The sequence below is a fragment of the Hyla sarda genome (genome assembly GCF_029499605.1).
Source record: "Hyla sarda isolate aHylSar1 chromosome 1 unlocalized genomic scaffold, aHylSar1.hap1 SUPER_1_unloc_4, whole genome shotgun sequence".
NCBI classification, from domain to species: Eukaryota; Metazoa; Chordata; class Amphibia; order Anura; family Hylidae; genus Hyla; species Hyla sarda.
Window position 1 is genome coordinate 37638 of NW_026607590.1, and position 26144 is coordinate 63781.

A 26144-nucleotide genomic window follows, 5' to 3' on the forward strand; every position below is an offset into this window, starting at 1 on the left:
GTTTGCGCCATGAGCTGTAGTTTTTTGTAGGTTTTTTCTCTGGGATTAATAAATAAATAGGTCGGGCAGACGAGGTGCGGCTATCTGGCTGCCCACTTGTTCCATATGGTTTGGGAATCTCCTCTGTAAGTTCCTGATACTGCTCATTCATACAGTGTACGGGTTTATCTATTGGAGCCTATAACTTGCCTGTTGGGTCTTCTAGGATGTGGAGCGGAGCCCTCTGCGATTGGCCAGAAAACTCATTGTTCAGTATTGGATTAGAGCCGCTCCTCCTACTGAGTTTTTGGACTAAATGGGTATCAAGCTTTTCTTCTCCTCGCCCCACAACCCACAATCTAATGTTACCATGGAACGTTTTCATCAGGTCTTGGAGTAATTTCTGCTCTTCTATATATCGGACCGGTTACCCTTGGGCGGAGTTTGCCTGTAACAACGCCGTGAATTCATCCTCGAGTGTGATTCCGTTTCTGACTACAGTTTCCAACCCTCCTTATTAGTCTGAATTCTCCACCAGTAAACGTTCCGGCATTAGAAAACCATCTCCAGTAACCCCAGTCCACATGGGTATTATTCCAAGGATCGCTCTAGAGGTCCATGTAGCGGAAGCTCCAGAATGACTGTAAGACAATTAGTGACCCCCTCCTTGAAGATCCGGGAGAGGGTATGGTTGTCCACTCGAAACAAGATTTCCACCATAAAAATGGCTCCCCTGTATATTGGGCCCTACCGCGTACTTTGACAGGTTAAAGGGAATTCCAGGAAAAAAAAACAGGCCTTTTTTTTTTTCTTTCAAAGACCGCGCCCTGTTTGTCTCCACTTTGGATGTGGTTTTACAACTTGTCTCCATTCACTTCAATGGAACTGAGCTGCAGAACCACACCCAACCTGGAGACAGACAGGGAGAGGTCTTTGAAAAAAAAAAAAGGCCTGTTTTTTTATTCCTGGAATGTTGCCTATGAACTTAACCTCGTGCCCTCCATACAGACTTCCAAGGTCATCCACATTTCATTCTTAACCCCTTAAGGACTGTTCCCTTTTTCACCTTAAGGACTCGGCCATTTTTTGCACATCTGACCACTGTCACTTTAAACATTAATAACTCTGGAATGCTTTTAGTTATCATTCTGATTCCGAGATTGTTTTTTCGTGACATATTCTACTTTATGTTAGTGGTAAAATTTTGTGGTAACTTTCATCCTTTCTTGGTGAAAAATCTCAAAATTTTATGAAAAATGTGAAAATTTAGCATTTTTCTAACTTTGAAGCTCTCTGCTTGTAAGGAAAATGGATATTCCAAATATTTTTGATGTCTACTTTATATTTGCATCATAAAATTGCCGTTTTTACTTTTGGAAGACACCAGAGGCTTCAAAGTTCAGCAGCAATTTTCCAATTTTTCACAAAATTTTGAAACTCACTTTTTTTCAGGGACCAGTTCAGAAATACCCCACAAATGACCCCATTATAAAAACTGCACCCCCCAAAGTATTCAAAATGAATGACATTCAGTCAGCGTTTTAACCCTTTAGGTATTTCACAGGAATAGCAGCAAAGTGAAGGAGGTAAGGCAAGGGGTAAAAAGGAGAAAATTTTTACTTGTATTTGAAACCCAATTTCTCTCGAGTAAGCACATACCTCATATGTCTATATAGAGTGTTCGGCGGGCGCAGTAGAGGGCTCAGAAGGGAAGGAGCGAAAAATGGTTTTTGGGGGGCATGTCACCTTTAGGAAGCCCCTATGGTGCCAGAACAGCAAAAAAAAACACATGGCATACCATTTTGGAAACTAGACCCCTCGGGGAACGTAACAAGGGGTAAAGTGAACCTTAATACCCCACAGGTGATTCACGACTTTTGCATATGTAAAAAAAAAAAAAATTCCCTAAAATGCTTGGTTTCCCAAAAGTTTTACATTTTTAAAAAGGGTAATAGCAGAAAATACCCATTTGGCTTTTTGAAAGCAAATTTTGCTCTTGGGGCATGCCGCATTTAGGAAGCCCCTATGGTGCCAGAACAGCAAAAAAAAAAACACATGGCATACCATTTTGGAAACTAGACCCCTCGGGGAACGTAACAAGGGGTAAAGTGAACCTTAATACCCCACAGGTGTTTCACGACTTTTGCATATGTAAAAAAAAAAAATTTTTTTTACCTAAAATGCTTCTTTTCCCAAAAATTTTACATTTTTAAAAAGGGTAAAGCAGAAAATTTGTAACACAATTTCTCCTGAGTACGGCGATACCCCATATGTGGCCCTAAACTGTTGCCTTGAAATACGACAGGGCTCCAAAGTGAGAGCGCCATGCGCATTTGAGGCCTAAATTAGGGATTGCATAGGGGTAGATATAGGGGTATTCTACGCCAGTGATTCCCAAACAGGGGGCCTCCAGCTGTTGTAAAACTCCCAGCATGCCTGGACAGTCAGTGGCTGTCTGGTAATACTGGGAGTAGTTGTTTTGCAACAGCTGGAGGCTCCGTTTTGGAAACAGTGGTGTACCAGACGTTTTTCATTTTTATTGGGGAGGGGGGCTGTGTAGGGGTATGTGTATATGTAGTGTTTTTTTCTTTTTATTTTATTTTGTGTTAGTGTAGTATAGTGTTTTTAGGGTACAGTCACACGGGCGGGGGTTCACAGTAGTTTCTCGCTGGCAGTTTGAGCTGCGGCAGAAAATTTGCCGCAGCTCAAACTTGCAGCCGGATACTTACTGTAAACCTCCGCCCATGTGAGTGTACCCTGTACGTTCACATTGGCGGGGGAGAAACATCCAGCTGTTGCAAAACTACAACTCCCAGCATGTACGGTCTATCAGTGCATGCTGGGAGTTGTAGTTTTGCAACAGCTGGAGGCACACTGGTTGTGAAACACAGAGTTTGGTAACAAACTCAGTGTTTTGCAACCAGTGTGCCTTCAGCTGTTGCAAAAGCTACAACCCCCAGCATGTACGGACAGCGGAAGGGCATGCTGGGTCTTGTAGTTATGCAACAGCTGGAGGCATACTACTTTGGCTGGGGATTGTAGTTATGTAACAGCTGGAGACACACTGGTTTGCTACTTAACTCTGTGTGCCTTCAGCTGTTGCAAAACTACAACTTTCAGCAGTCACAGACAGCCAACAGGCATGCTGGGAGTTGTAGTTATGCAACCAGCAGATGCACCACTACAACTCCCAGCATGCACTTTAGCTGTTTGTGCAAGCTGGGAGTTGTAGTTACACAACAGCTGAAGGTACACTTTTCCATAGAAAAAATGTGCCTCCAGCTGTTGCAACTATAAGGGCATGCTGGGAGTTGTGGTGGTCTGCCTCCTGCTGTTGCATAACTACAGCTCCCAGCATGCCCTTTTTGCATGCTGGGAGCTGTTGCTAAGCAACAGCAGGAGGCTGTCACTCACCTCCAACGATCCAGCCGCATCAGGTTAGTTTCTCGTCGTCGCTGCTGCTCCTGGGGCCCCGATCCCAGCATTCACGCCGGGGATCGGGGTCCCCAGCTCCCGGTGTGCACGTCCCGCACCCGCTCACATCCTCCGGAAGAGGGGCGGAGCGGGTTGCGGGAGTGACACCCGCATCAGGCGCCCTGATTGGTCGGCCGGGAAACCGGCCGACGAATCAGGGCGATCGTGAGGTTGCACCAGTGCCACCTCACCCCTGCTGGCTATGGCTCTGACGGCCCCGATCATATTCATAATTTTCATATTCATAATTTGCGACTTATGTCAAAAGTCGCTATTTTGTGCGTAAAGGTAAATTTTTAGGCGCAAAGCTAGACCACTTACCAGTAGGTGTGAGAATAATTTCTACCTTCCACAATTCAACCTTTAACCCCTTCCCACAGAATCCCATCTATAGAGAATTGCGCAGGTCCCTCAGGCATTCTGCTGTCTATAGACGGCATTCAGTTAACCCCGCGATGCGCGACATCGCACGGGTTAACTGACAGAAGTCCCGCTGTTACCAGCCCGATGGCCGATAACTTATACCGATATTCTGGTATAAGTTTTGGGCTATTTCTCCCCCCTCCCCCCTCAGAAGCCGCTGCAGATCAATGATTTAAAGCTGGCGCTTTAAATCAATGAACTGCAGGGGCTTTAGTGGGGCCAGAGACCGCCGCCGCCGCCCACTTCTCTCCCCCTGCCTGTCCTGGGGTCCTCCCAAGTCCAACCGCCGCCGCTGCCCCATTGCCTCCCCCATCCTGGGTTTTATAATTACCTGTTCCCGGGTCCGGGCTACTTCTGGTTCCGGCGGCGTCCTGAGCTGTCACTGTGCGCACTGACGGTGACGTCGCGTTGAGGACATCACTCGTCATTGCGCAGCGCACAGGACGCCGCAGGAGCCAGAACATGGCCCAGCAGATGTCCCCAATCTGGTCTCCAATCTGGTCCCCAATCTGTTCTCCTCCAGTTGTTGCAAAACTACAACTCCCAGCATGCCCCTCGGCTGTCTGGGCATGCTGGGAGTTGTAGTTGAGGCACACTGTCTGGGAAACATCATCTGTTTTCCAACTCCCAACCCATGTGCCTCCAGCTGTTGCAAAACTATAACTCCCAGCATGCACTGACAGACCATGCATGCTGGGAGTTTTAGTTTTGCAACAGCTGGAGGCACATGGGTTGAGTTATGTAACAAACTCTGTGTTTTGCAACCAGTGTGCCTCCAGCTGTTTCATAACTACAACCCCCAGCATGCACGGACAGCCAAAGGGCATGCTGAAAGTTATAGTAGTGAACCTCCAGCTGTTGCATAACTACAAGTCTCAGCATGCCCTTCTGTCACTGCATGCTGAGAATTGTAGTTTTGCAACAGCTGGAGGTTTGCCCGGCTATGCACTGACCAGTACTTGCCAGTCCATGGCCAGTATTTGTCGTTGCTTTCGCATACCAACGCTCACCCCGTGGCGTACCCCTATAGGTACATGTAGGTTGGGAACCCAGGCCTCTGGTTGTTGGTCTGACTCTTTTTTAGAAAAGGCGTTTAGACAGTTTATAAATGGCAGAGAAGGAGCACGGGAGATCGACCCCAACAACGACAGAGGGCAATGTCTGTCTCGTCCATCTCGTCGAGTAGTGAGTATAGTGGCCCGTCATATCGATCTAACCACTTTAATAACCAGCAAAAACGTAAGAAGGAATTCCAGCGTGATAACTCCAAACGAAGATTTGACTCAAGGGAGACACCAACTCCGACTGACGACACATCCAAGGTAATTAATTTATCTCAATATGAATTGACCTCGGTAGATATTGATGTGCTATCTAAAGGAATGACATTCTCACCTAGCTCATGTTTTAATCATTTTACAGCCCTGAAAGATTTACATATTTTTGCACGATCCCTGATTTTTAAAAGATGGTACCATAAAGATGAATTCGCTACCATTTTCACTTCACCCTTGGAGAGACAGGCCTTGCGCACTTTAGACGAACTTCTTATGGAACAAGAAATTTCACCTGAGGACCAGGTACCCACGTGTATTAAACCTAAGTCAAAAAATTTTCCGTCACTGTCTGTCTGTCCGGTCGTTGAAACATTTGTCAAAATGGTTGACAAAGATTTCAAAAAGATCTCTAAGACAGTTACTCATGACAACCTCACTAATGATCAATGATTAAGCCTTGAGAAACTAAAAAATTTGAAGGATGCTATAATTAAACCTGCAGACAAAGGCGGAAACACGGTTATCTGGCCCAAAGATATGTATGAGGCTGAAGCTCGTCGTCAACTGAGGGAAAGTACGTGTTATAAAAAACTAACATTTAACCCTCTTATTTCCTTCCAAAATAGTTTGGGGGAGATTCTGACACACGCTGAAACCCAGAGAGTTATTTCACCAGAATTACATCGAGCCCTCATTGTTTCACATCCGAAAATACCCACGTTATATCTATTGCCTAAGGTGCACAAAAACCTGAAGAGACCACCTGGACGACCAATAATATCAGGTAATGGTAACTTGACGGAAAATGTATCTAGATTTATAGATGATAAACTAAAGCCTTTAGTCGAATGCCTTCCCTCGTTTGTGAAAGGTACTAATGACCTCCTTACGAGAATTGAAGGATTACATCTCGAAAAGGATACCCTGTTGGTAGCCATTGACATTGAATCTTTATACACGTGTATTCGTCATGTGGATGGATTGGAAGCTACGGAATTTTTTCTAAGATGTAGTAATGTCAAATCTGAAATGTCTTCGTTCATATGTCAACTATTAGACTTTGTCCTTACTCATAATTTTTTTACATTTAATGGATCCCTCTACCTGCAGCTCCAGGGCACTGCTATGGGGGCGCCTTGTGCGCCCTCGTATGCAAACCTGTTCCTGGGGCTGTGGGAGAGGGATCTATTCCTGTCAGATCATGGGGACCTCTCAATGGAACGTGTCCTTTTCTGGGCACGGTACATTGATGACGTCCTCATGATCTGGCAGGGTACAACAGATGAATTGGAATCATTCATGCGTCAACTCAACCACAACACCAAAAATATTAAAGTCACTTACTCATATGACTATACTTCGATTCCTTTTCTAGATGTGACTCTGATTAAAGACTCCAATGGATTCCTTCAGACTGATATTTACAGAAAACCGACTGCGACTAACACCTACCTTCATGCAACATCTGCTCATCCAAAACATGTTGTAAAAGCCATTCCAGTGGGACAATATCTACGCATTAGAAGGATCTGCTCCTCAGATGAAAGATTTGAAGAACAAGCAAAATTGTTACAGAAAAGATTTAAAGAGAGAGGCTATAGCCAGCGATGCTTAAAATATGCATACAAACGAGCCAAAGCAACATCGAGACATCAATTATTACATAGAAAGAAGGAACCGATTCCGGACGACACAGTAAGATATATCTCAGATTACAATGATCAGTGGGACACCATGAGAAGGGTCATTGAAAAACATCTTCCTATATTAAGAACGGACCCTATCCTCCAGCATTACATACCTCCACGGATTCAGATGACTGCAAGAAGAGCCAGAAATCTAAAAGACATCTTAGTGAAAAGTGAGTATATCACTAGTACTGTAAACCTTTTTGGCGGAAGGGGTCCTAAAAATGGATGTTTCCCTTGTGGAAAATGTGTTGCGTGTCCGAATGTAGAAAAAAGTGATAGTTTTATAGATTCATCAGGGCTTAAGACTTTCAGCATTCAACATCATATTACATGCAATTCGAAAGCTGTAATCTACTACGCATCATGTCCTTGTTCAAAAATATATGTCGGACTCACCACAAGAGCCTTAAAGGTTCGTATTAGAGAACATGTGAGAGACATTAGACTGGCATCCGAACATGCACATCCTGAGGAGTTGAAATCTATTCCTAGACATTTTTTGGCTGAACATGGTGAGGACCCTAAGGCATTGAAAGTAAAGGGCATCGATATGATTGATCTAGGCATGAGGGGTGGTGATGTCCCAAAAATATTAGCACAATGTGAAAGCAAGTGGATCTGGCGTTTGAACTCCTTACAACCACAAGGGTTAAATGAGGTATTGCCATTCTCGCCATTTCTCTGACCACCTGACGTCTTTCTCAGCAGCTTTTGCTTTTTAATTATTTTAATGGGTTTTATGTACTAATAAACTTTTTCCCAATTTTTCCCCTTTTTCATTTCAGTGGTGTTACATCATCGCGTGACCAATAGCCCCCCCTTTTTTTGGAATCCTGGGATCCTATATGCGGACTATTAACAAGATTTATGAATGTTATGGGGACTGACATATGGGGTAGACATTGTACCTTATCTTGATTGGATATAATGTATGGATTTAATCTTGCTGTCGTTAATTATTTATTTTAGTGTGCGAGATCTTATGTGGTCTTCTTCTTTTTCTTTTTCCTTTTTCTTTTCTCTGTTTTCCCTGTCCTTCCTTCCCTTCCCCCCCTTTTTTCCCCCTTCTCCCCTTCCTCTCTTTCCCCTGCCCTCCCCCCTCTCCCATTTTCCCCTGTTTCTCCTTCCCCTCCCCTCCTCCTCCTTTCCCTTCCCTCCTTCCTTTCTGTCCCCCCCTCCTCTCTTTTCCCTTCCCCCCCTTTTTTCACCTTCCCCCCCCCCCTCTTTCCCTCCTCCTCTCGCTTCCCCTTTTTTATACATTTCCTTGTATTCCATTCAATTTTTTCATTTTTCTAATTCTTATTTGTTTTTCACCATTCACGTTTTTTGTGTATCACTTGATATTTGGGTATGTAGATACCCTTATATATATTTTTTTTTCACTTTTTTCACTATCGCTATGAGTGTATTTTTGTAGGTGCAAATATGGGCTCATGCACATATACACTCATCTCTATATATATAATTTTGCACTGTATTTATTATTCACTATACAATTTTCATCTTTTTAATTGATTGATGTATGAATACATTTTTATTATCACAACAATTTTTATTACATTTATGATTATAAACTTTTATATAATTTTCACATTTTCTTTATAAATGTTTTTTATGCATATATATAATTATGCATACATTACATATATATTTCTTTATATTGCACTTGCACTTTACAGTAGTATTAATTTATTACTTCCCCTTTTTTATTATTTATTTTATATCATCATTCACTTCTCATATTATATATTAAACACAGTATCACATTTTATGTGTATGGATATGCATATATATATAATGGTTTGATTTCATATTTTATACATCACATATACTTCTCATACATTCACTTTTCCATATAATTTTCTATTATTATTAATGCTCCCCTCTTATGGCACTATAACCATTTAGCACAGTTACACCTTATTACCACTATTAACATCTAATTAATATTCACAATTTTTATTCACAATTATAATACTATTATTCTTTCACACTAATTATTATTTATTAATATAATTTTTATTGTTATTTTGAATACATATATATATATACGTAATCCACTAAGGTACTTGTCCGTACCGTATATTGTTAGGTCTCCCAATAATGTGTAGAACAATTGATAGCGCAAAGGGAACCTTTTAAATTATTTTATTGTATAAACATAACACTCGTGGTAGTGATTAAAATATGTGTTAGCCACCATACACTACTTATATTGCCGCATCCATTTATAGAGATGTATCACAAGTTGTAGTCCATATGTTCCTTTAGGCCACAATGTTCATTAGTGCGTTTTCTACTTATTATTCAAGGTGCGCTAGTACATTTGTGACCTCTGTCTTCTGTACGTGCCTCCCACACCTTGATTGTCCATGTGTGGTAACCGTACTGGTTATGTGCATGTATTAACAGAAGTATTGGATGTGCTTTTATTATTCATAGAGGTATTTCGATTGTGTGCCTCTATAGCAACTTAATGTCCATCTGTTAATGGCAAATTATGTCACAGTCTTTTAGATATTTGCACATAGAACGATGCATATTGCACATTATGATCATGTCTATTTAAATTATTGCACACACTTATTGCACATATTCCTTATTACACATAGCACTTATTGCACTTATCTCTTTTTCGGCTTCTTAAGTAGTTGGTGCTTCTAGTTTCTTTCGGATGGGAGCTTCTTTATAGGTAATTGCCGGTCCGATGCGTTTCCTCTTACGATTCTTCCGGGACTTGTTTTCGGCTTTTTTTACTCCTCCTGTATCCTTTTTAGATGCGGCACTGATGACGGCCGTACTTCAAATGACTTCCCGCCGTGTTTTTATATCTGTAACTCCTCCTATTCCATAGTCACATGTTTTCCTCAGGTCCAATCATAATCTCTTACGTCAGGGCTTTTCCTTCAGTATCTTTTACGATCTGGTTGGATCACCTGGGTGTTTTCGGGTGGGGAGTGTACACTATGCGCTCAGGTATGCTTTCCAGCCCTCGTTCTGAGCTCCGGTCTCCATCAATCAGGTAGGTGGCTTGCGTTTCATTCATTTTAACCCTTTATCATCTGGGATTTTCATTTGTTCTTGTGCATTCTTTTCTATTCATTGAAAATTTCTATTTTATAACACAAATATTTGATATTATCATCGTTTGCTTGATTAATTCTTGTGTTAATTCTTGTGTTTTTGTTTTTTTGTTATTTTTGTTTTATTGTTTAATGTTTGTTTATCTCGAGGTAGTTTATTTTGGGTTATAGTAATTGTTGTTCATCTTTTTGCAGTGAGTTACAGGCTGATGTTATATTTATTTTTGTTTTATTTTATTTTCTTGTACAGTAGGGCCGGCATGTTTTTGTTTACTTTTTTTCATTCGATAAAGCAGGCATATGATATAAAATCATTTAGTCCTCCCGGTTTTACAGTCTCCAGTGTATATGTCCAGAATGCCTCTCTCTGTAGTAGGCTCCTGTCCCAGTCTCCTCCTCTTGGTGGGGGAGGTATCACTTCTATCACCTGCACTTTTAAACTTTTAATGTCACTTTCGTGTTTGAGTGCAAAGTGATTTGCAACTGGAGTGTCCCTCATATGGATTATATCTCCCACATGCTCCTGTAGCCGTTTCTTAAGGGCTCTGAACGTTTTCCCCACATACTTTGCTGGACACGAGCACGTTAGGAGATATACAACGCCTTTTGTTTCACAGTTCGCGAATTGTTGCATTTTATATTGTTTGCCTGTTACACTACTTTTGAACTCACTGCTTTTATGTACATATTGGCACATTGTGCATTTACTGCACGGGAAGGTTCCTTTTGGTTTTTCTGTAAACCATCCTTTTTTCTGTTCAGGTTCAAAGTTGCTCCTTATTAGTTTATCCTTTAGATTTTGTCCACGTTTGTATGTTATTTGTGGGGTATGAGGAATTATACTATCCAGGGTTTTATCCATCCTTAATATTCCCCAGTATTTGTTTAGGATCTCCCGTACTTCATTTGCTTTTTCATCAAAGACTCCAATAACTCTTGTTACATCGTTGGAGTCCTGCTTTACTTTTGGGGTTAGTAGATGGGATCTATTAGATGTTAATGCTCTATGGTACGCTTTCTTCAGAACTTTATTCGGGTACCCCCTACTCCTTAGTCTTACCCGTAACTCCCTTGCTTTAGTCTCAAAGTCTTCCAGTGAAGAACAATTCCTTTGTATCCGAAGATATTGTCCCGTTGGTATTCCCTGCTTCAGTGGGCGTGGATGGCAACTGTCCCACTGAAGTAGGGAATTAGTAGCTGTCTCTTTTCTATACACTGTAGTTTGTATGTGGTTGTCGGGTTTGATCCATATTTTTAGGTCCAAGAATGCAATATGATCCTTACTTATACAACTGGTAAATTTTAACCCCAAGTTATTTCTATTTAGTATTTCCACGAACCTTAAGAACTTCTCCTCAGTGGACGACCAAATTATGAGAATATCGTCTATGAACCTTAGCCATAAACTTACATGACTGGTCCATGACGCCATCTCCTCATTGAATACCTGTTGGTCCTCCCACCAGCCGAGGTACAGGTTTGCGAAGCTGGGGGCGCAGGGGCTCCCCATCGCTGTACCTCGGCTTTGGTGGAAGGACTCCCCCTCAAACTGGAAATAATTCCTGGTGAGAACAAATCTCAATAGTTTTATTACCAGTGTGTTATGCGATGTATATTGAATGCCTCTGGAGCTTAGGAAGTATTGTACTGCCTCCAGACCCTTGTTGTGGGGGATGGAGGAGTACAGCGCCTCCACATCAAGGGATGCTAGTATCGATCCCTCCTCCAATCTTAGGTCTTCCAATTTTTGTAGTACATCTGTCGTATCACGAACAAATGATGGTAGGGCATATACGAAGGGGCGCAGTATGCAATCCACATACTGACTCACCCCTTCTGTTAGATTGCCGATACCCGACACAATGGGCCTCCCTCTTAAAGGGGGATGGTCCTTGTGTATCTTTGGTACTGAATAAAAGCATGCCATTCTGGGGGTTTTTGGCTTCATATATTCGTATTCTGTTTTACTTAGTAGGTTGCAACTTCTACCTTCATCCAGGATAGTCACTAACTCTTCTGCAAATTCCCTTGTGGGGTCCTTCCTCAGTTTGCTATAACACTCCCTGTCTGACAAGGTGTCCAAGCACATCCTTTTGTATTCCTCCCTGGTCATCAAAACTATATTTCCTCCTTTGTCCGAGGGTTTGATGACCAGGGAGGGATCTTTGGCTAATGCAGTCATAGCCTGTCTCTCTTCTCTCGTGAGGTTCTGTTCCCTCATTCTTTTTTGGTCTAGCCTTTTTAAGTCATTGGTTACCATGTCAACAAATATATCTATATTAGAGAAGTCACCAATCGGGGGTGGGTACTTGAATAATAAGTAGAAAACGCACACTCTCATATGCACTTTAAAAACGCACTAATGAACATTGTGGCCTAAAGGAACATATGGACTACAACTTGTGATACATCTCTATAAATGGATGCGGCAATATAAGTAGTGTATGGTGGCTAACACATATTTTAATCACTACCACGAGTGTTATGTTTATACAATAAAATAATTTAAAAGGTTCCCTTTGCGCTATCAATTGTTCATATATATATATAGCAATATATTTTTTTATAATATATATATTTTTTAAATGTTTATCTATGAATTTTTCAATTATGACAGCAAATTAACAATGACCCTTCTATTTATTGATGAATGTTATATACCCCCATTGACAGTTTCCTATGTTAGTGTATATGAAGCTTAAATCTATCAAATGCTGGATCTCTTGGTCTGCCTGGACACGACGGCTCCGCCCAATTCTGGGTTCGGGGCCGTCGGGGTTAATGCTGATCAATAGACCCAGTATGTTCATGTCTGCTGTGCGCATGAGTGCGGTCCGGGGGACGGCGCTCTTCCGGGTCTGTGTCTGTAGGGTCGGTCATGTGATGCGGTCATGTGACCGCGTCATGTGATCTGGCGTGTGACGCGGATTCCGGAAGTGGCGTCGCCCGGCCGAGGCTGCACCCTATGCGCCGACTATAGCAGAGAGACAGGTGATTCCTCTAAAGGTAATTTTATGGCAAATTCTGATTGGTGGACACCACCTTAAATAGGATTGCTTGCTGAGTTAACGCCACCCCCAGGACGAAGGACTCGCCGAAACGTGCGTTGGGGTGGCGTTGCTCCAGCAGACCCTGTTAGGAACTGGATGTTACAGTTTGGTATGCCTATTGTCTTCACTGTGTGCATTGTACTGTATGATAATTAGAGCATTGTTGTGCCTATATATGTGCTGTTAATGCACAACATGCACCATGTTACTTTTCCTTATATAACTTACTAATGTGGATCTGTCTGTGAGCAACGCCTTTGTCTTCCCACTTTGTGGATGCTTCTCCCTATCTGTGATTTTATATTAATTAATTTTTAATGTATATTTAATAAAGTTATATAATTTTTACATTATAAGTGTCTCCATTCTCTTTTTCTGCTATGATATTTGTGTAGGAGTACACAATAGGTTGATGGTAATAAGTATTATTCTGATATATTGATACAAAAATTTTTTTTTGCTGTTGTACTTATACCCTATAGGTACATGTACGTTGGGAACCCAGGCCTCTGGTTGTTGGTCTGACTCTTTTTTTAGAAAAGGCGTTTAGACAGGAGAGCTGCACCTTATCCATCATTACTCCTGCGCATTATTGATGACTAAGGGGAACGCTAGTCAAAGAATAGACAAAAAAATGGTGGAAATGTGATCTAACATAGACATTTCTTGATAAATCTCCCCCTATGTCTACTTTATATTTCCATCATAAAATTGAGATGTTTTTACTTTTGGACGACATCAGAGGCTTCAAAGTTCAGCAGCAATTTTTCACAAAATGTTCAAAATTAGAATTCTTCAGACACCAGTTCAGGTTTGAAGTGGATTTGAAGGGTCTTCATATTAGAAATACCCCACAAATGACCCCATTATAAAAACTTCCCCCCTCAAAGTATTCAAAATGACATTCAGTAAGCGTGTTAACCCTTTAGGTGTTTCACAGGAATAGCAGCAAAGTGAAGGAGAAAATTCACAATCTTCATTTTTTACACTGGAATGTTCTTGTAGATCCAATTGTTCAATTTTTACAAGGGGTAATAGGAGAGAAATCTTCCTAAAATGTGTAACCTAATTTATCTTGAGTAAGGAAATACCTCATATGTGGATGTAAAGTATTCGGCGGGCGCAGTAGAGGGCTCAGAAGGGAAGGAGCAACAATGGGATTTTGAAGAGCAAGTTTTGCTGAAATGGTTTTTGGGGGACATGTCACATTTAGGAAGCCCCTATGGTGCCAGAACAGCAAAAAAAAACAAAAAAAAACACATGGCTATTATTTTGGAAACTACACCCCTCAAGGCACGTAACAAGGGGTCCGGTGAGCCTTAACACCCCACAGGTGTTTGATAAATGTTCATTAAAATGGGATTTGAAAAGGAAAAATTAGATTTTTTACACTAAAATACTGGGGTTACCCCAAATTTTTGTAAATACATTTCTTTGGAGTAAGGACATACCTCATATTTGGATGTTAGCAGCTCTGCGGGTGCACACCAGGTCTCAGAACAGCAGGAGCGCCATTCGGCTTTGGGAGAATTTTGTCAGGGGCCTTAAGCGTTTACAGAGCTACCATGGAGCCAGAGCAGTGGGACCCCCCTTCAAGTGCCATCATTTTGGAAACTACACCCCTCAAGGAACGTAACAAGGGGTACAGTGAGTATTTACACTTCCCTGGTGTTTTGAACAGTGGGCCGTAAAATGACAAAATAGGGTTTTTTTCACAAAAATGCTGGTGTTACCCCAAATGCCCCCAAATGTTGTAAGCCCATTGCTTCCGAGTATGGAAATACCCCATATGTGGGTGTCATAGAGGCTCAAGAGTCATAGAGGTCTGTTTGCATTTGAGGCCTATGGTATATCAGTAGCTGACGGTTACATATATTCAGAGGAAAATACAAGAAAGAAGCACCCACATGTGACCCCATTACAGACAGTACACCCCCTGGGGAAGGTGTATAGGGGGAACTAGACGGGTGTTCCCTAAATTTATTTTCCAGGAATGGATGAAGTGTACTATGGGGGGGGGGGGGAATGAAAATTATAATTTAACTACTGATGTGCCAATTATATTCCCAGAATGATGGCCTAGAGTATAGCCAAAAGTAAAAATGATGCCCGCCCCAAACCCTATGCTCTGAATCATCATTCTGGGAATGTGATGTGTGTGGCCGTCCCTATTCTGTTACCTCAAATGTGCACCCCGCTCAGGTAAGGAGAGAGCGCTGCACATTTGAGGCAACAAAAAAAAAAAAAAGACCCCGATGCTAGTGACTCGGTGACGCATGACCCATTTTTGGAAAAAATACCCCTAGAGGTCTTATCCGTTTTTTATTTTTATTTTTTAATGAGATTTTTTTTTTATGGGCAATTTAGTGGTTTATGGGGTTAAAATTTGGAATGTACTCTGGACTTGGTACATTTGGGTCAAATTATGGAAAATTAAAATGAAAAGGGAAAATGTAGTGCTCCATGGAAGTGTGATAATCCCTGAAGCATTCCTTAATGCAGAGGCCCGGATGATCAGGGCAAGTGTCACATTAAGTTGTGGTGTCCTTCCATATCCCCCTCTTGTCCTTCCATATCCCCCTCTTGTCCTTCCGTATCCCCCTCTTGTCCTTCCATATCCCCCTCTTGTCCTTCCATATCCCCCTCTTGTCCTCCCGTATCCCCCTCTTGTCCTTCCGTATCCCCCTCTTGTCCTTCCGTATCCCCCTCTTGTCCTTCCGTATCCCCCTCTTGTCCTTCCGTATCCCCCTCTTGTCCTTCCATATCCCCCTCCTGTGACACACTCTGTATTTTTAATTTGGGTCAAATTATGGAAAATTAAAATGAAAAGGGAAAATGTAGTAGTCCATGGAAGTGTGATACTCCCTGAAGCATTCCTTAATGCAGATGCCCGGATGATCAGGGCAAGTGTCACATTGAGTGGTGGTGTCCTTCCGTATCCCCCTCTTGTCCTTCCGTATTCTCCTCTTGCCCTTCCGTATCCTCCTCTTGTCCTTCTGTATCCCCCTCTTGTCCTTCTGTATCCCCCTCTTGTCCTTCCGTATCCCCCTCTTGTCCTTCCTTATCCTCCTCTTGTCCTTCTGTATCCCCCTCTTGTCCTTCCGTATCACCCCTCTTGTCCTTCCGTATCTCCCTCTTGTCCTTCCATATATCCCTCTTGTCCTTCCATATCCCCCTCTTGTCCTTCCGTATCCCCCTCTTGTCCTTCCGTATCCTCCTCTTGTCCTTCCGTATCCCCCCTCTTGTGCTTCCGTATCCCCCTCTTGTCCTTCCATATCCCCCTCTTGTCCTTCCGTATCCCCCTCTTGTATTTCCGTATCCCCCTCTTGTCCTTCCGTATCCCCCTCTTGTCCTTCCGTATCCCCCCTCTTGTCCTTCCGTATCCCCCTCTTGTCCTTCCGTATCCCCCCTCTTGTCCTTCCGTATCCTCCTCTTGTCCTTCCGTATCCTCCTCTTGTCCTTCCGTATCCCCCTCTTGTCCTTCCGTATCCTCCTCTTGTCCTTCCGTATCCCCCTCCTCTCCTTCCGTATCCCCCTCTTGTCCTTCCGTATCCCCCTCTTGTCCTTCCGTATCCCCCCTCTTGTGCTTCCGTATCCCCCTCTTGTCCTTCCGTATCCCCCTCTTGTCCTTCCGTATCCCCCTCTTGTGACACACTCTGCATTTTTTCTGGGATCGGCCCTTATTTACAGTGTGGGGTACATCACCTGGAAAGTGCTGGCCGGGGACGATCCTGGCTCCTATATTTCCAGTTCATCAGGAACTCTGGCCTGCTCTTTCACGGTTGCCTGACTTCTTGGAACTGGAGGAATGTCCCTGTGTTGCCAGCATACTGGGACAGTACAAAAGAGTTATACATGGCAACCTGTACCATGTAGAGTGCAACTTTTTGTATCATACACGTGTTTTCCGCATGGCATTATATGGCTTGAGGACTTGATCATAGAGATCAACTCCCCCCCATATACTGATTGTGACATGGATTTTATCAGTGTTCTTGTAGCTATCTAACTCCCAGCCAAATCCCTATACAGAATGTATATACCGAAGTAAATCAAACGGAGCCATTGTCAGTTTCAAATGCTTCTGTGTTCTGTGTGCTCGTCACTGAGCTTTATTTCAAATCGTTCAAGCTTATATTACCTTTGTAATTAACATAAGTTCCCACCCCCTACTATGCCTTTCCTGAACAGTTTGGCGGGCTTATTTCTTCTGATTCTCCACACGATGGGAGGGGTGAGACAGGAAAGAGCAGATGTGGAAGTAGCATTGTCCTCGTGGCCAGCAGCTTCCTCTACACGATGGTGGGGGCAAGATGGGAGAGAGAAGATGGGGGAGAGGTGGACAAGTAACAGAGAAGCATGGCCTCATCCTAAATAGGCATTTTACATGTACAGTATATAAAATTTACATATACACACATATACATCTATCACAATTGTAGTCCAGAATACAATCGGCTTGAGGACCGGTGTTGTGGTACCTCGCAAAGGGACAGGTGAGCTGCCGTTACCATGAATTATGGTCAGCAAAAGGACATCCCTCTTATCCTTATACGTGACCAGTGACAGGTTTTCATGGGTAAGTGCACGGGATTCACCCTTGGGGATAGGTGTCTGTACAAAATTTAGAGGGAGGCCTCTCTGGTTTTTCCGCACGGTCCCACAAGCGGACGTGGATCTGGCGGCAAGGGATGTGAACAGAGGGATGCTGGTATAAAAGTTGTCCACCTACACGTGATAACCCTTATCCAGCAATGGGTGCATAGGGTCGCACACAAGCTTCCCGCTAACACCCAGAGTGAGGGAACAATCTGGGGGTTCAATACGGGAATCCTGTCCCTTATATACTCTAATCGTGAGAGTGTACCCTGAGGTACTCTCACAAAGTTTGTAGAGCTTCACGCCATACTGCGCCCGCTTCAAGGGAATATACTGGCGGAAGATAAGCCTCCCCTTAAAACTGATAAGAGACTCATCTACAGAGAGCTCCCGTACGTACGTACGTATGTACGTACGTACGTACGTAGGCCTCCGAATATTTGGCCACAAAGTGATCTATGACCGGCCTCACTTTGTAAAGCCGGTCATATCACCTCAGGGGGGACATGCCGCATTATCAGTGTAATGCAGGCATTTCCGAATGGCCTCAAACCGTCCTCGTGCCATGGCCATACCGTAGAGTGGGGTCTGGTAGAGGACCTACCGTAGAGTGGGGTCTGGTAGAGGCCCATATGCATCAAGAGGCCCCAAAATGTCCTCAGTTCGGGTGCATTAATGGCGTACCATTCATTGTACCTGGCCAAAAGCGAATCAGGGTGGTGGGCAATGAACTGTTGGGCGTACAAGTTTGTTTGCTCCATCATTAGATTGACAACGTTGTCACTGAAATAAAAACTGAAATTGTCTATTTCAGTGTATCCGGCCGTGCCAATCCGGATTCCTGAGTCACCAACAAACTCAGGAATCCGTGGCTGATATCCCTCTGGGGGTTTCCAGACAGGTTCACCAGTAGGGGGCTCCAGTATGCTTGTCTGGGGGGGTCGGATTCCTATTACGAGTGGCATGGACACTCGTACAAGTGTCGGCCAATGGGTCACTATCAAAGGGGGTGTGGCCTCGCCTGACGGCGTCTCCGCCTCCTTCTGGGGTGCTCATCATCAGTGCTAGATGACGAGGAAAAACACAGAAAAGTAGGATCTTCCTCTTCCTCACTGGCAGATTCGGAGTTGGAGGCAAGTAAAGCGTATGCCTCCTCTGCCGAATATGCCCGGCGGGCCATCACCTTGAGGTGCGGAGGGAGGGCCTATGTGGGGGGGGGGGGGGGCGGGAGGTGTGTAGTGTATGTGTTTGGTGTAACCTATATATATATAATGGTGTGTGATTATAAATTACACACCGTTATAAGAAAAAAATAAAATGCTGTGGCCCAAAAAAAAAATTACAAAGGGGGCCAAATTCAGCACCCTGAAGCCCTGTGGTGGACCCTTTAGGACCTATTTTTTTTATTAACCTACCTGTCCCTGCACTGAAAATCACCCTGCACTAAAATCAATTCCTCAGCCCTGAGGGGCACAGATCTTCATAGAGAAGGGGGTCCCTGGCTTATTCTCTCAGCTCTGCCCACTGGCTGAGCTCGGTGGGCGAGCAGAGCTGAGAGAAGGGGACATTAACCCCTCCTCTCCCGGCTGCTATTGATCGTCCAACCAATAGTAGCGCTCCTGGGGAGGTGACCGGATCGCCACCTCCCCCCAGCTACAGGAGGTGATTGGTGGTGTATAGTACTCCGCCGATCACATTCTAATTCTGGGTCATCAGGTCACACGTGACCCATATGACCAGAATCGCCACAGATGCGGGTTTGAATTCACCGGCGATTTGCGGCAATTGCGCTACATGGGCGGGTGTGGGGGTCTCAGAACCCCCCTGGGCATTGTCATGGGATGCCTGCTGAATGATTTCAGGAGGCATCCCGGTCTGGTCCCCGAAATTACGGCATACAGGTACGCCCTGTGTCCTGAAGGGATTAAATATTAAGATTTAAGAACCTCTTTCCTTCCAATCCACGACATATATGGGAATTTACGAGCGTGTAACTGGGTCTTCAATCCGTGTAATAATGGCGCAAAGTGTGAAGTAAAGAGATCTTGTACCAGATGTGATCAGATCTCTAGGGATTTTATACCCCGGGGAGGACAAAGAAAAGGAAAAGAATTACACCGATGTTTACTGAACCCGGGGGACGCTGAGATATTGACGACTTCTCATATAGAAAAATGGATTTTATGATCGGAGACCGAAAATAGACGTCAAGACGGGAAACGCTGGTCTAGGGTTTGTGATAAATAAAAGTATCTGCAGCGTCTTATGTTCAGAAGAGACGATCTTCAAGGGAGACGCGCGGATCCTGTCTGATGCCTTGAATTAAAGTCTCTATAATCATAATGAGAAGGGGGCGGGGACAACACTGACGCGTTACATTCCCTATATACAACGTCAGGGACAATATTACATTTATTATAAGTCCAGTGTGCGGAGATGAATATAAGAATAATAAATCATATAAGAAAGAAAACTTTTATTAACAATTGGTAACAAGTTTGGAGATGCAGTATATTATATATGTATAAATGTCAGATATCCTATGTACATGGATAATATATAGATGTGTTATCTGCATCATTTACTGATCTGAATTGGCTTCTCTCATGTGTGAGTTCTTTGATGTTGAACAAGATGTGAATGCTGAGTAAAACATTTCCCACATTTTGAACATGAAAATGGCTTCTCTCCTGTGTGAGTTCTTTGATGTTTAACAAGATCTGATTTTTGAACACACCCTTTCCCACATTCTGAACATGAAAACGGCTTCTCCCCTGTGTGAGTTCTTTTATGTTTAAAAAGACTTGATTTCTCAGTAAAACATTTCCCACATTTTGAACATGAAAATGGCTTCTCTCCTGTGTGAGTTCTTTTATGCTTAACAAGACTTGATTTCTCAGTAAAACATTTCCCACATTCTGCACATGAAAATGGCTTCTCCCCTGTGTGAGTTCTTTGATGATTAACAAAAGTTGATTTCCGAGTAAAACATTTCCCACATTCTGAACATGAATATAGTTTCTCCCCTGTGTGAGTTTGTTTATGTTTAACAAGACTTGATTTAGAAGTAAAACATTTCCCACATTCTGAACATGAAAATGGTTTATTTCCTGAATGAGCTTGTTTATGTCCAACACCCCTTCTGTGACTTTTATTTTGCTGAACATCCTGTGATGACTGAGAAGACAGGACCTGTATATAAGGATGAGATGACAGATCTTGGCTGTGAAGGGCTGAGGGTGTATCTGGGATAATGGAATGTTCTTCATATGTATCTTGTGTGATATCATCATCTGCTTTATAATCTGAAGATATAAGATTCTCCTCTGATCTCCTGGTACAAGAATCTGCAGAGAATAACACAGATTTTATTAAATCAACCCAGGAAATTTAAACTTTTGTGTTTTCTTTTTTCCTCCTCTCCACATTCCCGTAATTCTTTTATTTTTTTTTCATCTACAGAGCCGTTTGAGAGCTTCTTTTTTGTGACACCAATCTTACATGGTATTAACACCTTTCATTCGCTGTGCATTAAAATATAAATCAGGTCCATACGATCACAACGATAAATATATATATTTTTTTTACATTACTTTTTTTTATTGCATAATGTTACGTTTCATACATATGTAAAAAAAAATAAAAAAAAAGACATGTGCAACACTTCCATAGACCCTGGGTAAATAATCACTTAAAGGGGTACTCCAGTGCTTAGACGAAGATGACTGACCGCGGGAGTCCCGCCGCTGGGGATCCCCGTGATCTTGCACGCGGCACCCCGTTTGAACTGAGTCCCCGTTTGTAATGTCCTCGTTCTATCACACACCGGAGAGTCTATATAATGTGGTGTGAAAGCTTCTGCTGAATATCCTCATAAAAAATTAAATAGGCATATGTGTTTTATGTTAAAGGGGTTCTCCGGTGCTTACACATCTTTTCCCCTATCCAAAGGATAGGGGATAAGATGCCTGACCGCGGGAGTCCCGCTGCTGGGGACCCCCGTGATTTTGCACGCGGCACCCCATTTGTAATCAGTCCCCGGAGTGTGTTCGCTCTGGGTCTGATTACGGGCGATCACAGATCACACGCCTGCGCCCCCGTGTGAAGTCCCGCTTGGCCCCTCAATGCAAGCCTGTGGGAGGGGGTGTGACAGCTATCACACCCCTCCCGTAGGCTTGCATTGAGGGGCGGAGCGTGACGTCACACGCCGCCTGCCCTGTGATCACTCCGGGGACTGATTACAAACGAGGTGCCTCATACCATATTATATAGACTCTCCGGTGTATAATATAACGAGGACATTCAGCAGAGACTCTCACACCACATTATATAGACTCTCCGGTGTATAATATAACGAGGACATTCAGCAGAGGCTCTCACACCACATTATATAGACTCTCCGGTGTATAATATAACAAGGACATTCAGCAGAGGCTCTCACACCACATTATATAGACTCTCCGGTGTATATTATAACAAGGACATTCAGCAGAGGCTCTCACACCACATTATATATACTCTCTGGTGTATAATATAACAAGGACATTCAGCAGAGGCTCTCACACCATATTATATAGACTCTCCGGTGTATAATATAACAAGGACATTCAGCAGAGGCTCTCACACCACATTATATAGACTCTCCGGTGTATAATATAACGAGGACATTCAGCAGAGACTCTTACACCACATTATATATGCTCTCCGGTGTATAATATAACAAGGACATTCAGCAGAGGCTCTCACACCACATTATATAGACTCTCCAGTGTATAATATAACAAGGACATTCAGCAGAGGCTCTCACACCATATTATATAGACTCTCCGGTGTATAATATAACAAGGACATTCAGCAGAGGCTCTCACACCATATTATATAGACTCTCCGGTGTATAATATAACGAGGACATTCAGCAGAGACTCTCACACCACATTATATAGACTCTCCGGTGTATAATATAACGAGGACATTCAGCAGAGACTCTCACACCACATTATATAGACTCTCCGGTGTATAATATAACGAGGACATTCAGCAGAGGCTCTCACACCACATTATATATACTCTCTGGTGTATAACAAGGACATTCAGCAGGGGCTCTCATACCATATTATATAGACTCTCCGGTGTATAATATAACGAGGACATTCAGCAGAGACTCTCACACCACATTATATAGACTCTCCGGTGTATAATATAACGAGGACATTCAGCAGAGGCTCTCACACCACATTATATAGACTCTCCGGTGTATATTATAACAAGGACATTCAGCAGAGGCTCTCACACCACATTATATAGACTCTCCGGTGTATATTATAACAAGGACATTCAGCAGAGGCTCTCACACCACATTATATATACTCTCTGGTGTATAATATAACAAGGACATTCAGCAGAGGCTCTCACACCATATTATATAGACTCTCCGGTGTATAATATAACAAGGACATTCAGCAGAGGCTCTCACACCACATTATATAGACTCTCCGGTGTATAATATAACGAGGACATTCAGCAGAGACTCTCACACCACATTATATATGCTCTCCGGTGTATAATATAACAAGGACATTCAGCAGAGGCTCTCACACCACATTATATAGACTCTCCAGTGTATAATATAACAAGGACATTCAGCAGAGGCTCTCACACCATATTATATAGACTCTCCGGTGTATAATATAACAAGGACATTCAGCAGAGGCTCTCACACCATATTATATAGACTCTCCGGTGTATAATATAACGAGGACATTCAGCAGAGACTCTCACACCACATTATATAGACTCTCCGGTGTATAATATAACGAGGACATTCAGCAGAGACTCTCACACCACATTATATAGACTCTCCGGTGTATAATATAACGAGTACATTCAGCAGAGGCTCTCACACCACATTATATATACTCTCTGGTGTATAACAAGGACATTCAGCAGGGGCTCTCATACCATATTATATAGACTCTCCGGTGTATAATATAACAAGGACATTCAGCAGGGGCTCTCACACCACATTATATAGACTCTCCAGTGTATAATATAACAAGGACATTCAGCAGAGGCTCTCACACCACATTATATAGACTCTCCGGTGTATAATATAACAAGGACATTCAGCAGAGGCTCTCACACCACATTATATAGACTCTCCGGTGTATATTATAACAAGGACATTCAGCAGAGGCTCTCACACCACATCTCCGGTGTATAATATAACCTATGAATAGTTTTGAATGTAATTATTTTTTTATGATTCTCATTACAATTCGAATCTCGAAACAATTTTCAGACTTTTTACTATAGAGCTCCGTTCAAGTTTAGATATTTCACCCATTTCCCTTTCCCATTTCTTTTTGCTAAGAAACTCAATTCTTCGTGAGTCAGTATCATTGATAATTTTATTTAATTTAAAAAAAGATTGACTTCTAATCATATTCCCTATAAGTGTTTCCAACAGCTAATATGATTCTACAAGTAACCTATCTTTATTAACCCCTTAAGGACGCAGGGTTTTTCCGTTTTTGTATTTTCATTTTTTTCCTCATTACTTTCTAAAAATGATAACGCTTTCAATTTTGCACATAAAATTCCATATGATGGCTTATTTTTTGCGCCACCAATTCTACTTTGCAGTGACATTAGTCATTTTACCCAAAAATCCACGGTGAAATGGAAAAAAAATTCATTGTGCAACAAAATTGAAGAAACAATGTCATTTTGTAAATTTTGGGGGCTTCCGTTTCTACGTACTGCATTTTTTGGTAAAAATGACACCTTATCTTTATTCTGTAGGTCCATACGGTTATAATGATCCCCTACTTATATAGGTTGAAAAAAATCATAACTACATGCAGGAAAATTTATATGTTAAAAATTATCATCTTTTAACCCCTATAACTTTTTTATTTTTCCGCATACGGGCCGGTATGAGGGCTAATTTTTTTGCGCCGTGTTCCGAAGTTTTTATTTCTATTGATTTGACTTTTTGATCGCTTTTTATTCATTTTTTTTATGATATAAAAAAAGTGACCAAAAATACGCTATTTTGGACTTTGGATTTTTTTTGCGCATACGCCATTGACCGTGCGATTTAATTAACAATATATTTTTATAGTTCGGACATTTCCACACACGCGATACCACATATGTTTATTTTTATTTACACAGTTTTTTTTTATGGGAAAAGGGGGTCGATTCAAAGTTTTATTGGGGAAGGGGTTAAATGACCTTTGTTTAACTTTTTTTGCAGTGTTATAGCTCCCATAGGGACCTATAACACTGCACACACTGATCATTGTTATCCCATAGGGACCTATAGCACTGCACACACTGATCTCTTATACTGATCATTGTTATCCCATAGGGACCTATAACACTGCACACACTGATCTCTTATGCTGATCCCTGCAAAGCCATAGCTTTGCATGGATCAGCGAGATAGGGGCTTGATTTCTCAAGCCTGTAGCTCAGGCTTGGAGCAATCAAACCCATATCGGACACGGTGGAAACAGGTAAGGGAACCTCAGCTCGCGTCCTAGCTGATCGGGACATCACAATTTTATCGGGATGTCCCGATCAGCCCGACTGAGCTGCCGGGAAGCATTTACTTTCACTTTCAGACGTGGCGGTAAACTTTGATTGCCGCGTCTGAAGGGTTAATAGCATGCCGCGCACTGTTAGGCCAGGGTCCCTGCTATGAATAGCAGCCGGGACCGACCCGGTGTGAGTTTTAAACACCGGGACCGGGCGTAGGGCCTACAGGTCCTTAAGAGGTTAAAAATTGTGGTCACTTGTCAAGGTTTTTTTATTTATTTTTATTTTATGTCAGATCCTCGGCCTTTGCAGTTAAATCACCACTTTAGGCCTCAAATCTCATCGGTGCTGTCTCACTCCTAAGCCCTGTTTTGCACCCGCAGAGTGCTTTACTGCCTTTTATGGGGTATTTCCTTATTCTGGAGAAATTGGGCTACACATTCTGGGGAGCTTTTTTTTCTGTTACTACTTGTGAAACAAAAAAATTTTGGTTAGTACCAGCAATTTAGTAAGCCAAAAGAGGACAGAACGCCGGCACATACAAAACTAAGCAGCCACTTAGACATGCAGCGACACACGGGACGGGACTGGACTGACAAGTAGCCTGTAGCGGAGGTGCGAAGCTTGAACAGGAAGCATAAAGTGAAGACATACAACAAACAGGAGCCGCACTCACCATCCAGGTCTTTATTTTCTTACGTCATATACACGATGTTACAGGTGGGGGAGCGGGATGGAGAGCAGGGACCCGGAACAAGCCGTTTCGTGCATCTATGCGCACTTCCTGTAGCCAGAATGACATCTTCTGGCGCCGCGCTCCTGTATATAGGGGCGGCGTCAGACAATCGCCCGGCAAAATGGTGAGTGTCTAAGTCACGTGAATGGAGTCATGGTCACATGACCGGAGCACCGAAACAACATATAAAAATACTATTGTGAGTACTACAACAAGTTTCTAACTCTATAGTGCAAATACAATTAATTAGACAAGATATATTATTAATAAATACAATCGTGAAATTTACA

General features: G+C 42.6%; 2 protein-coding genes across 2 annotated transcripts in view; one reads left to right on the forward strand and one right to left on the reverse strand.

The window, feature by feature from the left end:
• LOC130298205 (oocyte zinc finger protein XlCOF6-like) overlaps positions 1 to 25822 on the reverse strand; it is a 47727-nt gene extending 21905 nt beyond the window's left edge. Inside the window, exons 1-2 of the mRNA XM_056551119.1 lie at positions 25818 to 25822; positions 20185 to 20916 (exon numbers count right to left, since the gene is read on the reverse strand). Of these exons, the coding sequence (XP_056407094.1) occupies positions 20185 to 20916; positions 25818 to 25822 (737 nt within the window). The remainder of the gene's footprint in view (positions 1 to 20184; positions 20917 to 25817) is intronic.
• On the forward strand, positions 6338 to 7868 carry LOC130298192 (uncharacterized). The gene is made up of 2 exons (XM_056551109.1): positions 6338 to 7014; positions 7630 to 7868. Exons 1-2 carry the CDS (start codon positions 6369 to 6371, stop codon positions 7701 to 7703), a joined length of 720 nt encoding a protein of 239 aa, XP_056407084.1. The 5' UTR covers positions 6338 to 6368; the 3' UTR covers positions 7704 to 7868.
• Positions 25823 to 26144: the final 322 nt, after the last annotated feature.

Excerpts from the sequence above, each read along its gene's own strand:
- LOC130298192 (XM_056551109.1), top strand. The coding sequence starts at position 6,369 with ATGGAACGTGTCCTTTTCTGGGCACGGTACATTGATGACGTCCTCATG. Across the intron at positions 7,015-7,629 it reads AAAAGACATCTTAGTGAAAA|TGGTGTTACATCATCGCGTG; the intron begins GTGAGTATATCA and ends TTTTCATTTCAG.